At 36.2% G+C, this 17,622-nt stretch overlaps 1 protein-coding gene across 1 annotated transcript in view; it reads right to left on the bottom strand.

Annotated features, from left to right (window-relative positions):
* Positions 1–8,627, bottom strand: part of DMD (dystrophin) — a 1,831,916-nt gene extending 1,823,289 nt beyond the window's left edge. Inside the window, exon 1 of the mRNA XM_087813416.1 lies at positions 8,397–8,627. Within this exon, the coding sequence (XP_087669542.1) occupies positions 8,397–8,427 (31 nt within the window). The 5' untranslated portion in view covers positions 8,428–8,627. The remainder of the gene's footprint in view (positions 1–8,396) is intronic.
* Between the last annotated feature and the right edge of the window lie 8,995 nt (positions 8,628–17,622).

Raw genomic sequence — 17,622 nt, 5'->3', positions numbered from 1 at the left:
GTTCAACAATGTTTATTTATAAGCAAGTAAAAACCTAAGAGTAAAAACGTTGCTCAATATCATATTAATATTCTATCTAGTCTTACTTCCCCCAAAGCTAACTGATAAGTACATTACACTCACCCATGACTAAATTTCAATTACTCAAGTGCCTTCTATCTCTTCAGTGCAATTCTGGTTTTATTTAAGCGGAATTTTCAATGTATTTTGAGAATTTACCATTTTTCCAGATTTAAGAAAAATCAATTTTACTAATGGTTCTCAAGAAATGTTAGACATTTCTCCAATAAGCATCTATATTAACTAAAAGAGCATTAAATAAAGTGCAAACTTACCTTATCATATCTATGCAATTCTGGATTCTCTAACGGATGATTTTTCATGTTGCTTAACAACTCTGACTGAGCAATTGAAATTCAGACTATGATACATGTTTTACACTGAAGGCTCATTTCATTATACTGTAGTCAGTTGAAATGGGGTTTCCGAGGAAGGTATTTTTAGGAAGCACAGAGTACAGGAAAAAGCTGAATACATTATGCAATTTAAATATTTATTACAGCTTTTCTACTAAAGCAACATCTTGGTGATAGCTCACACACATAACAATATGGGAGAGGAAATTAGGGGTAAATCGATGGCAGAGACTGGAGAAGCCAAGGCACCTGGTGCTGCAAGGGAGCTCCTCATTCCTAAAGTCATTAAACTGAGGATTGAAAGGTACACTCCTTTTTATAGAGCTGTTATTCTCCTTAGTATTTCATCATTTGATCTAGATGCAGCTTCTATGATTTTTTGGACTGCTCTTGTCTTCTTTCTCAATTCCCAACCTTCTCTTCACACTCTGCATTCTTTCTAGCTGATCTCACATCTATTCCATGGCTCACGTTTTTAAGTCCCCCAAATGTCTTAATTTCTGGGCTTCAGATTCCCATATCCAAAGTACACACACTCTTCATAAAAAAATTAGCACCCACACCGCCAAGCCTTCCCATAATTCCAGCTTCCCTTCAAATCTCCTTGTAAATGGCACCATTAGCCGCCCAATTTTACACGACGCCATTAGGACACCACCTCCAACTCAACGCCAATTTCTATTAATTGTATGTCATGAATGAATCTTGAATAATTCCACTTCTTTCAACGTCACTGTTGCCTTCTAGTCAACACCACCCTCTTTTGCCCCAGGAGAAGTCACCAGATTGATTGCCCTTCACCTACTCTTAAGACCTGCTAATCTCTTCTTCATGAAACAGAGTGATAGTCTTAAAAATCCTACAAATACTTCCCTGTCACCACCCTACATGGAATCCATAAAAGGCTGTCCATTGATCTCACGATAAAGAAAACAAACATCATATGCACGACCTCTGAGGCTCTGGCCCCAGCCCACTGTTTCAGTTGCACGCTTGTTCCACATGTTCCCTCACTAACTATAGAGAAACTGACCTTCTCCCAGCTCTTTCTTCACACTGCATCACACCTTCCCCTATGTTTTTCCCTCTGAATGTAACATTTTTCCTCTTTTTCCCCGGACAAGTATTTTCCAGCCCCATTTTCTTTGTCTTGCTTTGAATGTCATTTTCTTAGGAATTCCTCCACCCCACAATTTCTAATCCAAGTCTAGGCCTCACTATTATACATTCTTTTAACAATGTGTGCTTCATTCCATAGCCTTTGTCCTGAATGCAGTTAAATGGTATATGTGTGTGTGTGTGTATATATACATATATATATGTATATATGTGTGTGTGTGTATATATATATATATACACACACACATATATTCTCTTCTAAATTTTAATCTCAATGAAGTCACCTGTTTAGAGCATTATCTCCAGAGCACCTGGCACAAAGTAGGCACTCAATACACATTAGTTGCCTGAATAAATGAATGAATAACCAATTTTTCTTTTGTTAACAATGGTCACCCAAATCCACACAATACAAACTTTACAGTCATTTCTTTTAATACTTTTCTTTCTGGGTTTGAGAGCAAATCTATTTCCAGACATTTCAAGTAAGACACTGCAAAGTCCACAGGCTTGAGCGAAGTGAACTCTGAGATAACACTTGGTGCTCTCTGACATAGTCCATTAGAGATGGGGTGTGTACACCTAATCCAAAGGAATCCTCTAGCTCTTCAGCAGCTGTCCACATGGCTCCTGACCTGCCCTTCAGGCTCTACTAAATCAGGATTCTTCAGCTGTCTGAGCTTCCAGTAAGCTCTTTCAGTTAACCACCTGCATGCCAACATTGCTTATATCTAGTTACACTCTTTAGCATGCACTTTTCCCTTTTCCTTCCTGGTTCTTACAATATATTGGAGTCACTGGGATTCATCACTTTCATGGATAATTTTATCAGTTCCTCAACTATTTTGATAACACTTTGTCCACTAAGTCCCTGGTTTATTTCTAACACCGCCTTCTTGAGCATCAATATAAAAAGGAATCAGTCAACTTGCCTTTGATGAAAATACTCGGGCAGTTCTGATTCTGTGATTTTTCTCATCTCTCTTTAGTGTGACCTCACACAGTTTCCTAGGCTAAAATCTGCACTTGTAACGTCGTGCCGCCTCCGGTGCCCTTTAAGTCAGCATTTAGCTCGGGCTAAGGTAATATTGCTACTGTAATCTGAGAGAGGAACAGGCAAGTTGTGTGCACATAAAGATGGGTGCCAAGAATGTTCAAAAAGCCACTGATGTTTATGCCCTTTTATAGTCCGGATTCTATGACAGTCTTAGCCAAAAACACAGTCGAAGGGGGGGAGAGTATTTTAAAACAAAACAAAGCAAAAGCCAAGGACAGAGTGAAACATTGAAAAGGTACCCCTTTTATTTGCCCACAATTGGGCATAATATGATTTTGCCCAATAATATGATTATGCCCAATTGTGGACAAATAAAAGGGGTACCTTGCACACTGTGCTCAATTAATACTGGTCTTTTAAAACATCAATTATTTCATAATGGTGGAGATAAAGTATATCTAAAAGTTGAAGATAAACTGACAAAAGACTATGTTATTTTGGCTTGTGTAAATTCCTTGCTGTTGCAATGCCCATGAATGGACTGAGTATTTATTAAATATAAACCAAAAGCATGACAATTCAAACATCTGATTTTTAATAGATTCTTTAAGATTGTGTTAACCCTGTCTGAAACCCATTCAACTGTCTGCATTATGACTTTATTACATGGATCAGCATTGGCCTTCATAATGCACTTTAATATTCCTCCTGTTCATTAAAACAACCGAAATTTCTACTGAAGTAAATAAAATAATAAATGAAACCAAAATAAATAAAAATAGAAACTAAGCTTTTCCTCAGATCCTTTTACTTGAATAGTAACATGGGACTAAATATTTTTCACTGGCCCTAGAAACATTTCAGCTTTCAGAATTGATGTATAAAATATCCATTTGCCAACAATTCGAATTTGTGGAAAGTCATTTTCTTAAAAGTGATATGAAATCAAAGTGCTGAATCAGCAGTTCCGGAAGACCCACTTAGGAACAAAATCAACAGCAGCATTTTACCAGCGTAACAAAGAGATGACAGTTCCATTCCAGTCAAAGGGTAAAGTAGATCGTCCCCCACCTTCCATTAGGGAAGGTGCAGGTGCTTAAGGGCAAAACTGGGAGGCAAAAGGTAACAAAGGAGACTGGCAAGAAATTGATCTCCCAACTCCATCCAGATTGCTAGGAACACTTGTTTTCTCAGGGCTTAATACCATTATACATATAATGCAAAATCCCTCTAGGGATCCTAGGACCCCGAACACTGCCCTGTGCATTCTTTCACCCATTCCCAGATATTCTGAATGAATGATGTCAGAGTAACGTAAAGATTGAGTGGAGGTGGTGAAGGTCAGAGGGAGGGGGGTGGGGGTCGCGTGGAGGTGGGTAAAGGGGGGGGATGAGTGACATCTGTAATAGTGTCAACACCCGAAAAAAGATCCAGCACAGAGCTGAATGGAAATTCTTTGCTGAAATGGCAGCCTAAGTGGAAGACTGGAGCAATGGGAGAGGGGGTGCACTGCCCTTTGGTTTTGCTAATGTGCATGAGGCGGAGGCAGTGTGGTCATAAGATTAAGGCTCTTTTAGGTATAAGCCAGTAGGGCATCTATTTCCTCTCCTCTTCTTCATCCTGCATGAGAAATTTAAGATACCCTTTAAAGGCTGCAGCCAAGGCTTCCCTCCACTCCCCCCCATATTAAGTAATCTTGAATACAGAAAGAGAAATGGGCCTGGGAAGTAGTGTTTCAGAATCTCCGAGGGAGGCATCTGGTTTAAAAAAGACAAAAGAGATCCAGAGACATGGAAGCATGCGACAGACTGATGAATCTCAGAGGGAAGGGGGGAGAGGAGGCAGGAAGAGATCAACCAAAGAACTTATATGCATATATGCACAGCCCATGGACATGGACAATAGTGTGGGGAAGGCCTGGGGGGGCAGGAGCTGGGTGGAGGGGATCAATGGGGGAAAAGGGGGGACATCTGTAATATTTTCAACAATAAAGATAAATTTTTTTAAAAGGTACATGCAAAATTATAATATGCTGTAATATATGGGAAAACAAGCTTTTTATACTACAAATGTCAGAAAAAAGTAAACCAAATGATTTTAGCTGTTAGTCTTCAAACCCTAGTTTGCATATGAGTGATTCACAGAGAGCAGGGTTACTCTCCCTTTCAAGAGGAGATAGCAGAATCTCTGAAAGACACGTTCACTTTTAATATTAACCAGAGGAGCTTGTCCTTTTACAGTGATAAAGATTTTAAGGACAATTCTACATGTGATGTAAGTAGACAAACACCTCCCAAATGGGCAAAATAAAATCTACACTCTAGCTTTGCCAACTGAGCGTGTGCATATCTATTAAGATTCAACTTCAGAACTCCAAATATGTGTTGTGAATATTACTGTGTCAGTATTGTACAGAGTGAAACCAAGGAAGTTTAATTAATAGATGTTTTTCAATGAGGAAAAAGGAAAAGACCACAAGGTGTTTATCTGCTTGTCTGTTTGTGTTTTGAAGATGGGTCTACAGCATGGAGCATGCTTCCCAAAGAGAAATATTTTCATGAAATTCTGCTATGGAAGTTGGTAGCATTTAATAAAAAAGTCTTCTCATTTCCCATACTGCGGCCCATGACCTTCCCCCAAAATATTCCAATACGAACCGACTGCCTTGGTAACAGAACCCAAATCTCCTAGGACTACAGAAGGACTTAGTGAGAAAGAAAACTGTTGCCTCCCTCTGAATCCAATCAAAACTTGAATGTACTGTATAAAAATAAACCAAGGTCATCATTATTTCTTCTCATTGTGATTTGGCTTGCCTTCAAATTACATACCCTGTATATCTGAAATAACTACACCGCCTCCATTAACTGAGTTTGACATCACTTTAATCAATGTATCTTTTCAGAATGAAAGGCAGAAATGTCAAATTCCTAACATTATAAATTCTTTAAACTCTAATCTGCATTAAATAACAGTCTGTCTTTGAGAAATAATATATAATTTAAAGAAATATAACTGGCATTAATTTTATTTTAAAATGTAACTTGGAAAGATTCAACCAAAACAAGTCTTTTCATATAGAGGTGATTTCCCATGAAACTTTTAATGCTTAAGCCCTGAGGCTCTTATGTTTTGTTAGACAGAGGACATACATTAATTTTATTTGTCAATTTCTTAAAAATGATGTGTGTTTAAAATAGAAAGTAAATAAATGAACAGAAAATGATCTTTAAAGAAGGTTAATTTCCAATTAATTTTCAACATCTCTTAAGTAATAGCATTCTGTGATTTAAATGTGTATGTATGTGTTTCTATAAACATATATACTCACACCAAAATACCAGGTGTTTTTTTGGTATTTGCAATAGAAGAAAGGATAGTTTAATGAAAAAAATGATAAATCATTTTAATAAGTTAGGTAAATATTACAATAGAAGGTGGGAAGGGAAGGAGAGTTTGGGAACTAACTCTGTTTTATTCTTGTGATAAAGCCATGATAAAAGGTAATAAAATGGAATTAAAAAAAAAACACCTGACTTTTCCAAGACAACAAAGATTATAATCTCTTTTATTAAACCGCACAAGTGGTTAAGAACTTGACAATTTGTTTCACATGTAGGAAATGACTTAGGCTACAAGGATTTCAAATGAATACTTCAGGACTAAAGAAGAGGTTGTATTAATATTAATATATCTGTCCAAATTATAAATTAATGTTTCATTTATGTCTAGCTGGAGTAGTGACAAACACCTTCCTTTTCTTAAATAACATAAATTTGCATAAAACATTCATAGTCTTTTCTTAAGTTTAGAGTAACTGCTACATGACATTCTATTGTATTTTCCATAATATTATGCCATGTAAGAGACGAAGAAAGCTTACTAAATTTAAAAGTATATTATCTATTTAGATCAGCAAGCAATATCTTTTTCAGAGTTAAGATGCCCTTAAAAGACCTTGCAAATGAAATTCTGAAAGATGATTTCATTAGATCTCAAGATAATTTGCATCATTTAAAAAATCTGAATGAAATGTATATTTGCAATAAATTATTTGAATGGTTCTTTGCAATGCAATATTTTAGTAATTCTAAAAGTAAACAATTCTTGTGTTAATACAATGATCCTCTCTATTAATTGGTAACTATTTTGATTAAATACAAACCAAATGTATATTTTTAACGTTTTCAAACTAAAGCAATTGTAAAAACTGGACTCAAATGTCACAGTCAGAACAGTATGTTGTGAACCAGCAAAAGTGAATGTATAAAAATACACTGTGAACATACTCATTTTCTTTTAACAAACCCACTGACATGGGGCATAAGTGTTACCTGATACTTTTAAAATGTACTATGATCAAGCTCTACAGGGCTTATCTCAAAAAAGGTAAGTTTCCTCAAATTCTAATTAAGAATTTAAAGTTATTTGAATACCTATTTGAATACCTTTGACAGAGAGCTGATTTGCCTCGCTTCATTCCAGAATCACATCTCTGCTAGTCTTTCTAAATTTGTCTACGCACTGGTTTATGGTTTTAATTTTTTAGATATATCGATTGCTAGATCGATCAATATGTATGTGTATTGCAAAGCATAGATGCTATTGTATTTTTGTAGTATTAGTAAATGCAATAGATTTTCTATCAGAAAGCAATTCTGATGCTCACCAGTAAATTTATAAAATAAGGAAATTATACATATATATATGTATTTTACTATAAAATCTAGTAGCGTCTAATAGGAGTCAGTCAATGTACAATGTTAATTTTTTTCCACACATTTTTCTCAGGACAAAACTTGTGCTGTCACTCTTTCTCCAGAAGTTTTGCAGAGTTACTCATTTGGAGAGATCTACTTTTTCTATTCTTAATTATAGACATTGCCCTCATATCTATTTCAGAATGACTGCAATACACAAGTCAAAGGCAGGAAAAGAAAGATAATCTCCATCCATCTCTTGGGGACACACTGTGCTCCTCATACATTATTTTTATATATTATTTTTAATGTTGTGTCACAGGCAATTTGTGAAGTTTTCATTAGTCACCATGACTTCTTAAAAATAAACAAAATAGTTGTACTTGATAATAAAAGCCAAACTCAAAGCTTTACTGAAAAGCTAGGTCATCAGAGACATGAAACGACACCGTGACTTTACTGTGAAATATGATTAGAAGTCCCTCATGTTTTTATGTTGTTTTCTCAACAGAAATGTCTGATCAGTTGCCAGCATAGATCATATCCTATTTTGAAAGAATTTTCATGATATGCTACAGATAAGAACATTCAAAATATCAAATGTAATATGAGAAAGGAACTTTCAAATTAAATATTTATCAGTACTTTCCCCAACCTCCATTTATCCATCACAATTATTTAATTTTTTTGTTTTTCCCCATGAGATGCCAGATAAAATTTTTCTAACCCTGAGGCCCCCACACATCCCTCCCATACTCATTGAGAATACCTGTCAGGTCACTATCCCACATGTTGCCATTTCTAAATAATCAGGAGAAGAACTCAGATACACAAGCGATTTCACAGCAATTAAAATGGTTTGTCACCAATACTCCAGGCCAGTTCTGCATATTCTATTACTTTAGCGGTTTCTTAAATAGGAAAGATGCCTTTGATTATATTTGCAAAGACAAAAGTTTAAACTCTGCCTTACTTCTACTGAAAAGTTTTTGCAGTGAGAAACATATACACCTGCCCATACACGTGTGCACACTATATATAAGATGACATTTACAAACTACTTATAATAATTTTAAATCAATCTGCTTAATCAGCGAGCTTGCTACAAATGAAAAGTTAAGCCACTGTAAAAAACACACACTATTTTTAGTTATTTGTACTTACAACAGTCGTCTACGTCTTCCCACCAAAGCATTTGGAAAGCAGAAAGGATAGATCAAGGCAGCGATTAAAATCTTGGTAAAATTTCTCCCAACTTTACTGCTCCAGTAGGTTTAGCAATGATGAGAAATGAATCAAGTTCAGCAGCCTTTCAAAAGGAGCACTTTGGGGTTTCCTATTTGCTTTTCTCTGAAGCTAATTGCCTCCAAGATCTGAGTCCTGTAAGGGGAAAGTGAGTGATCCCAACACTGAGTGAGTCAACACAGTAACTGATGCCAGGATTCTGTAGAGGCCCCTGGATATTTCGAATTCCAGGACCTGCGCAGAAGCAAGTGACCCGCCTTTTCTCTCAAGTTGGTTTCCCATAATAGGACTGCCCATGGCCACTACATATAAGGCTGTGCTTCCAGCATGGCAAGTCCTGTGAATTCAAATAATGTCCAACTGCGTTCTGATGAAAATCCTAACCAGGAAAGCATAGTGGACAGAATACTTGCTCGCAAAGCCTTCCAAACATAAAACCTCTTTAGCACAAAACTGTCGCAATACTTTCTGTAACTTCTGTGCACATTTCTAAAATAAAAGAGCAAAAACATCCTGATCCAGAATAGACTTTTAAATGCCTTTTCTTCTTTTACCCGCTCAACAACACTAAATTCAATGAAGAATAATCTATGCATTCATTATGCACCCACTGTCTAACAAACTTAATTTCTACTCTGGGGATCCAATCGAAAGTCATGTGTTGATGATGCCAAAACCCTAAATAAGACAAGCAACAAAGGAATGTGGCAGCTGAGCTGTGAAGGCAGAATGTGTATAGGTCTCTTGGGACCAGGTTCCTGTGAAAATAAAGAGCACTCTTAAAATGGCACAAAAAGTCCTCCTCAGATGCTGAATTTCCATTTTAGTTTACGGTAAGTCTTTTTTTAGTAACAGATTATTCTTTCTTAAATTTCTTTGTGACATTTTATTCAAACACCATTCTCTTTGACATTGAGATCATGATAAATTATGTAATGGCTCTCAATAGATGCTTTTTTCTGTATAAAATGAACACAATTGTAATATGTCATTCAACATGTTTGTAAATCACTCTTTGCCACTAGAAGGCTTCTTTATCTACTTTCTTATTTTTATTTTTAATGCAACAGGCAAGCCCAATATTTGTAGAAACATTGGTAACATGTTTTAGAAAGATACTCCTTTTGCAATTATAATAATCTCTGCTGAAATTATTTGTTTGAGTGTTTTTATAGTACCATTTGTTAAAGTGACAGACTCATTTTTCTATGTCAAGCATTCAATTGCTTGGCATAGAAATAAATTATACATAAAAATAGGAAAAACTGACACATTCAGTCAAACTATTATATTTACCTTAATAGTGAATTATACATTCTACAGTTTGGAATATCATCATCATACTACCATTCCCCCCAAAATCCATATGAAATAAAATATAACACCTAATTTTAATTTTAGGTAACTGTATTTAAACTGCTATTATCCTAAATAGACTGAAGATGTTCTTCTTCATACGTTAGACCATTTCCTCTCCTTTGCATAGTTGTCTAAATATGCATATAAGCAGCAATTTTATAAAACAAAGTAAGAAAAATGTCTTAGGATTGACATGGATCCAAGCCCGAATGTTAGCATCAGTGTTCTGTGCTTTGAGTGCCGTATGGCCCAGAGTATGAGTTCCTTTAGTCCTTGAACTGTGTTTTCTATAGATATAAACCCACATTTAGTTCAAGGCATCTGTACAGTTTTATCAGTGATTTGTAAACTGTGGTCCATGAAGCATCAGCATCAGCATCACCTAGGAAGTTTTTAGAAATGCAAGTACACATAAGACCCAGAAAATAAGCAACTCTGCAAGTAGGACCCAGTACTTTGTGTTTTACAGGTGATTCTAATGCATGGCCAATTGTGAAAGACCCTGAGGTGCATGTTTCTAAAGACATCTGTGACTCCAAATACAGTGGTACCTCGGTTTTCAAATGTGTTCTGCTCCAGAAGAGCATTCAAGCTCTGAAACATTTGAAAACTGAGGGATCTGCAGCCGACAACTGGGCCTCAGGATCTTGCCCTCAGCAGAAGCTGCGTGGCATGTTCGACTTCTGAGGCGGGTTCGAAAACCGAAGCATTGCCTTTTGGGTTTATGGCATTGGTAACCCGAAATATTTGTCCACAGAGATGTTGGAAAACCGAGGTATCACTGTATACCAAAAACTTGTCTTTATTAATACCTAAAATACCAAACACTGATAGATCTGAATGCTCTCAGGTCTACAGCGGAGGGCAAAAGTAGACTTACAGTTGTGAGTATGCGAAAGTTTATTCTTGTATTACTATTTATTAATTATTATATTATTTTCCATATGAGCAACTGTAAACCTACTTTTGGCCCACCCTGTGTTATAATCATCTTTCAGTTTCAGTCAATAATTAAAATTTATTTGGCACCTATAATAAATTCTACCTTAAATTAGAATACATATATTTCCCTTAAGGTTTTATAATCTCGGTAGGAAGACATGCTTAAGAATGTCTTAAGCATTTTCACTGGAATAAGTGAAAGGTACATAAAATAAAATTTAGCCCAAACATAGTGAATCCTAGTTCAGTTCAGACCTTATCACTGTTTTTCTGTGGTCCTTAGTCACTTACTTCTCACAATAACTATATTGGGTAGGTCTTAAGAGCCACATTATAAAGATGCCTGCTCAAGGAACTTGCTCAAGTTCTCATTGTTAATAACTGGCAAAGGAGGATTTTTAAAAAATTAACATTTTATTTTGAAACAATTATAGAGTCACAAAAAGTTGCAACGATAATATAGAGGGGTCCCTAAACTCTTCACCGAGTTTCCCCCCAACAGTTACATTTATCATAACTATAATGCAATATCAAAACCAGGAAACTGACATTGCTACGTGTTTCGGTCATTTTACCATATGGTAGATTTGTGCAACCACAGCTTCAATCACAATACAGAACCATTCCATCACCGCAATGCTTCTCCTTGTACTATCCCTTTACAGTCACACCAACCACCCTCTTCTATCAGCAGGGCACCCACTAATATGTTCTTCATCACAAAAATTTTGTCATTTCAAGAGTGGTAGATAAACGGAATCATCCAGCATGGGGCCCTCTGAGATTAGCTGTCCTCACTTAGCATAATGTCTTAGAGATCCATTCAAGTTGTTACCTGTATCAATAGCTTGCTTACTTTTATTGAATTTTGGTTTCCAGTAGCTCCCTTCTTGTATATAGAAATACAATTGCTTTTTGTATGCTGCTCATGTATCCTGAGACCTCGGTGAACTCATTATTTCTACGAGTAATTTTGTAGAATCCCTGAGGTGTTTTGTATAGCCCATCATAACATCTGCACATAGGGACAGTTTTAACTCTCCCATCCTGAGTTATGTGCTTTTATTTACTGTTTTTGCAATCCTATGCTGGCTCTAACTTCCAGTACTATAAAAAATAATAGGCATGAAAGTAAAGATCTTTGCCTTGATCCTACTTTAATGCTTTAGGAAGAAAGCATTAAAATGATTCACCATTATTATGATGTTAGCTATAGGATTTTTGTAGATGTTCTTTATCAAGTTGAAGAAGTCCTCCTCTACTCCTAGGTTTTCAGGTTTTTGTTTGTTTGTTTGTTTGTTTTGTTTTTAATCATGGATGGGTGTTGAATTTTGTCAAACCATTTTATCTACATCAACTGATAAGATAATGGGATTATTGTTTTTATACCTAGCTAACATGACATCAAATTTCATTAGCATTTTTACCTCTATATCTATGAAGGCTATTGATCTGTAGTTGTTTTTTGTATTGTGCTTGTCTGGTTTGGTATCAGCGTACTTCTTGCCTCATTAAATGTGTTTGTAAGTGTTGCCTCCTCTTCTATTTTCTGGACATTGATGGTTCTTTTCCTTAACCATACAAAAAATGTCATGCCACTTCCTTCTGGATTCAGTCATTTCTCATAAGAAATCATGACATTTGATTGCTTTTGCCTGTAGACAGAGTCCCTTTCTCTTTCACTGCTTTTATGATTTTTCTTTATCACTAGTCTTCAGAAGTTTGACTATAATGGGAATGGCATGGATCTCTTTGGGTATATCCTATTTATTCACTTCGCTTCTGTAATCTGTAAGTTTTTGTCATTTGCCAAATTTGGTTATTTTTTAGCCATTATTTCTTTGAGCACTTGTTCAGCAACACTTTCTTTTATCTCTCCTTTCAGGACTCTGTTGACAAGCATCATAGATCTTTTATTATAATCACACAGGTAACCTAAGCACTCTTCATGTTTTATCAGTGTATTTTCTTTCTGGATCAGACTAGGTAATTTCTACTCTATCTTTCTATTAACAGATTTTGCACTCTGCCACATCCAATCTGCTGTTGAGACATTCCATTGAATTTTATCTTGATTACTGTATTTTTCAGTTCTAAAATTTCATTTTGTTCTATATGTCTTTATTGCTGAGACTTTCTATTTTTTATTTGCTGCAAGCAAGTTTGTAATCGCTTATTGTACCATTTTTGTTTTGTTTTTTTATGTACTTTTATTGATTTTAGAGAGAGAGGAAGGGAGAGGGAGAGACAGAAACATTAAGGAGAGAAAACATTGATTGCCTGCCTCCTGCATGCCCCTTATGGGTGACTGAGCCTAAAGCCCGGCCATGTGACCTGCCTGGGAATAGAACAAGTGACCTCTTGGTTCATGGGTCAAACGCTTAAACACTGAGCCACACTGACGAGGCTGCACCTTTTTTTTTTTTAAATTCTCACCCGAGGATATGTTATTATTGATTTTAGAGAGAGATGAAGGGAGAGGAAGGGGAAAGAGAGAGAGAGAGAGGAGAGAGAGAGGGAGATTGTTGTGAGAAATACCGATCAGTTGCCTCGTGTACCTGCCCCAATGAGGGATAGAACCTGCAACCTAGGTATGTGCTCTAACCGTGAATACAACCTGCAACCTTTCCACGTATGGGATGATGCTCCAACTGAGCCACATCAGCCAGGGTCAGCCATTTTTAAAATGATAGCTGCTTTAATACCTTTGGCAGATAATTCACTTGTGTCATTTCCATGGAGATGATTGTAGATTGTCTTTTTTCTTTCAAGTTAAGACTTTCCTTTTTCTTGGTTTGATGAGTGATTTTAAATGGAAAACTGGAAATTTAGGTTTCCCATCAGCCTATGTTGATACCTGAGATCATTTCTGTGTGTGTGTGTGTGTGTGTGTGTGTGTGTGTGTGTGTGTCTGCGTGTAATTTCTACTGCTTTGACATTATTTTAATTTCCACTAAAAACAGTAAATCAATTTCTGGAAACTGGTGGGTTCATTCTTAAACATTCACAGTTTTTTCCCACTGGACAACAAAAAAGAGCTAAAGTATGGGAAACTGAGAGCACCTCTTAACTCATATTTCCTAGACAATGAAGTCTATGATACCTGTAAAATGATTGATTTCAGAACTTCATACAACATAGCAATGCTTTCTATAGGGCCAAGGCAGAGGACATTTACTAAATATAAGTGAAACTCAAAACTAAGTATACTGATCCTCAACCATTTTAGGAAGTAAATGTGTAGAAATTAGTGAAGGGGTTTAAAGATTTGTGAATAAAACAAAGGTGTCATGAGTTCAAAGAAATTAAATACATTGATGTCAGTGAGCTGAGAATCAGTACCAATGTTTAATAGCTGCATCTCTTATACTATATTAGTTAAGGTCCTGGCAGGAAATAGACAGACTCAAAAGCATTTAACAGAAAATCATTTGTTGAAATAACTATGAATAGAGATATAGGCAGGGTGATGAGAACAAATAAAGGATGGTGAGTCATCGAAGTAATAGCAAAAGTGGGAACTTGTTTCCACTTCCAGGACTGATGAATCAAGGTGAGGGAGTAATGCTGTTGGAATAGTAACAGACACAAATAGTCACAGCCAGGACATTAGTGAGGTAATCAGGAAGTAGAAAGTAAATAACCCCCCCCCCCCACACACACATACACCAGCCTTCTGATCTCCCTCTGGTGTCACAATTTGCTGAGTGTAAGAGGCCTAGTGATAAAGATGAAAAGCTAAGCTTCCCATATTATTTCACTTATATGTGGAATCTAAAGAATGATATAAATGAACAAAAAAATCAGAAACAGACTCGGACACAGAGAACAGACTGATGGCTGCCAGAGGGGAGGGGGTATGGGGGACTTGGTGAAAAAGACGAAGGGATTAAGAAGTACAAATTGGTAGTCAGAAAATAGTCATGGGGATGTAAAGTACGGCTTAGGAAATATAGTCTATAATATTGTAATAACTATATAAGGTGCCAGGTGGGTACTAGAAATATTTGTAAAAGCATAGAATTGTCTAACCACTATGTTATACACCCAAAAATGATACAAAATAATATTGAATGTAAACTGTAATTGAAAAATATAAATTTAAAAATCTCATAAAACTCAAAAGTAAAACAATAAAAACCCCTCAAAATCCATTAGAAAATGGGCAAAAGACATAGAGAGACATTTCACCAAAGACAATATATAGATGGCAAATAAGTTCATGAAAAATGTTCAACATCATTAGCTCTTAGGGAAATGCAAATTAAAATCACAGTGAGATATAACTATGTACCTATCAGAATGGTTAAGTTAAAAAATTGTGAGATCAAGTGCTGGGAAGAATGTATAGAAGCTGGGTTACTCATTGTTAGTGGGAATGTGAAATGGTACAGTGACTCTGGAAAACATTTTGGCAGCCTTGTGAAAAACTAAACCTGCAAATGCCATACAACCCAGAAATTTCACTCCAGGGCATAGATCCCAAAGCATGAAAATTCTTGGTCATACAAAAACTTGTACAAATAAAGAAATACACTTTTTATACATACAACAAACTAGAGGAATCTCCTCTAGTTTGCTGAGTGAACAAAGCCAATCAATCTTAGAAGGATACATACTGTATAAATCCATTTATAGAACATTCTTGAAATAAAAAAGTATCCAAATGGAGATCAGACTAGTGGTTGCCAGGAGTTAAGGAGTAGGTGGGGGCAGGAAGGAAGAGGGTCTGGCCAAAAGAAAGGCAACATAGGGTTTCCTTGTGGTGATAGAAATATTCTGTACCTTGATTGTACTAATGTCAATATCTTGGGGCTGGGTAAAACAATACACAGGATCTCTTTGTATTATTTTCTATGACTCTATATGAATCTATAATTACCTAAAAATAAAAAGTTTACTTTAAAAAAGATGGCAGTCTGGGTTTGGCCCATGGGATCAAATTTTCAGACCCCTTATGTAGGACATTGACATATATGCCCACAAACAATATAAGGGTAAAACTGTAAAGCCCAATGGAGATACGTGGCAACAATGGCATATTTATAATTGTCTTTGCATTTGCTCTTTTTAAAGGCTACTGCGACTAGGTTATATAATAACAGCTAAAAGTTACAATGCTCTAGTTCAAGAAGACATTAAATCTGCAAATAAGAATTCTGGGTATCTTTTAAACTAAATATTCAGAATCTTAGAAAAACATGCTCTAAATGACACTTCGTCATTACCTAATAATCAAAAGCATTTCACAAATATATTTTTTGAAAGCTTAGACTACGTTATTACTGTGCAGGAAAGCGTAAGGAAAATATAAATCTATGCGAATGACATTTAAATTGCAGCTTCAGCAAACTTGTAGGCTCAAATCAAAATCTTTTTCTAATTTCTTTCTTAAAAAGTGTTAAAAAATTCCCCACATGTTACAATACTTATTCTGCTCTTGATATCACCAGTTTTTGTCCATAGCAAAGCTAAGTTTTCTTCCTGGTAGTGTTTTGGGAAGGTTGAGTAGTTCATCCTAAGAAACAAGGGATGAAAGTAATCTTCGTCCGGAGATGGGGGGCCGAAAATTTGAAGACTTTCTTAGTTTTGCATATTTTTCAAACGTGGCTACATGAAAAGCTTTTCTAGTGTCTGAAGGGTTCTATGAGATGGAGGGGCCCTGACGCTTAGGCTTCATTAGTTTACTGACAAGCCTTCTGGAGAGGAGAGAAGGTTACAGATGACTTGAGTAGGAGATGAAGCTACATGTGCTATTTTCTCTAATACGAGAGAGAGAGAGAGAGAGAGAGAGAGAGAGAGAGAGAGAGAGAGAGAGAGACGGAGGGAGGGAGGGAGGGACGGAGGGAGGGAGGGACGGAGGGACGGAGGGGGAGGGAAATTCATTAATTGAGTGGCATTCTATTTTGAAGGTCTTACTATAGAATGCCTAAAAAGAAATGAAAAAGCCCTCACAAATAATGATCGTTTATAATTCGGTTCAAAAATTTTCTTGAGCCCCATAAGCAATATACTTACTCACTGAAGCCTGAAAGTGGAAACCTGTTATGGAAACCACAGAATGTATTTTATTTGACTTTAAATGAGGTTTCAAAAATTGACTGAATTTCGGGGCGGATAAAAAAATGTTTTTATAGTTTTACATCTCAGACTTCCATTCAATTTTTTAAAAGTGTTTAACAATTCTGAAGCCTGGTTACTTGCAAACAGCCTACAGCCTGTATTCTGTTAAACATTATTGCTTAAGTAATCCTCTAATATGCTGGATTCAATTGATGTCTCAAAAACAAAAGCATGAATATTTCCTCAACCATCTTTTAAAAACTTGACAATTTTATCGTGAAGTTTCAGGGTTAGTGTTATGTTTTAGCTTTATTTGATAATTATTAATTATCTTTAAAGCTGCATGTTTCTCTTAATGTTAGTAAATGAGGTACTTTTTAGGATGTCAAAACTAGGAGGTGACACTTTTAGTTTTTTATTTATTTATTTTTTTAAAGAGAAACTCTTTTTTCTTTATATATATATCTTTATAGATTTTAGAGAGAGGAAAGGAGAGGGATAGAAACATCAATGATGAGAGAGTCACTGATCGAGCCAACAACCCGGGCATGTGCCCTGACCGGGAATCGAACCTCGATCGCCTGGATCCTAGGTCGATGCTCAACCGCTGAGCCTTGCCGGGCTGGGCTGAGGTGACACTTTTAGAAAGTTGGAAAAGAGAATAAAACTAAAGATACGTATAAATCCTCAATTTAAAAACCAGGGAAGCCCTACCCTGGCTGCGTGGCTCAGTTGGTTGGAGCATCACTCCCTCAGCACAAGGCTGTGGCTTCAAGTCCTG

This window comes from Miniopterus natalensis, chromosome X, assembly GCF_054644295.1.
Source record: "Miniopterus natalensis isolate mMinNat1 chromosome X, mMinNat1.hap1, whole genome shotgun sequence".
Lineage (NCBI taxonomy): Eukaryota > Metazoa > Chordata > Mammalia > Chiroptera > Miniopteridae > Miniopterus > Miniopterus natalensis.
Note: the sequence above shows the minus strand (reverse complement) of the source record. Positions and strands in the feature narration are given on the sequence as shown.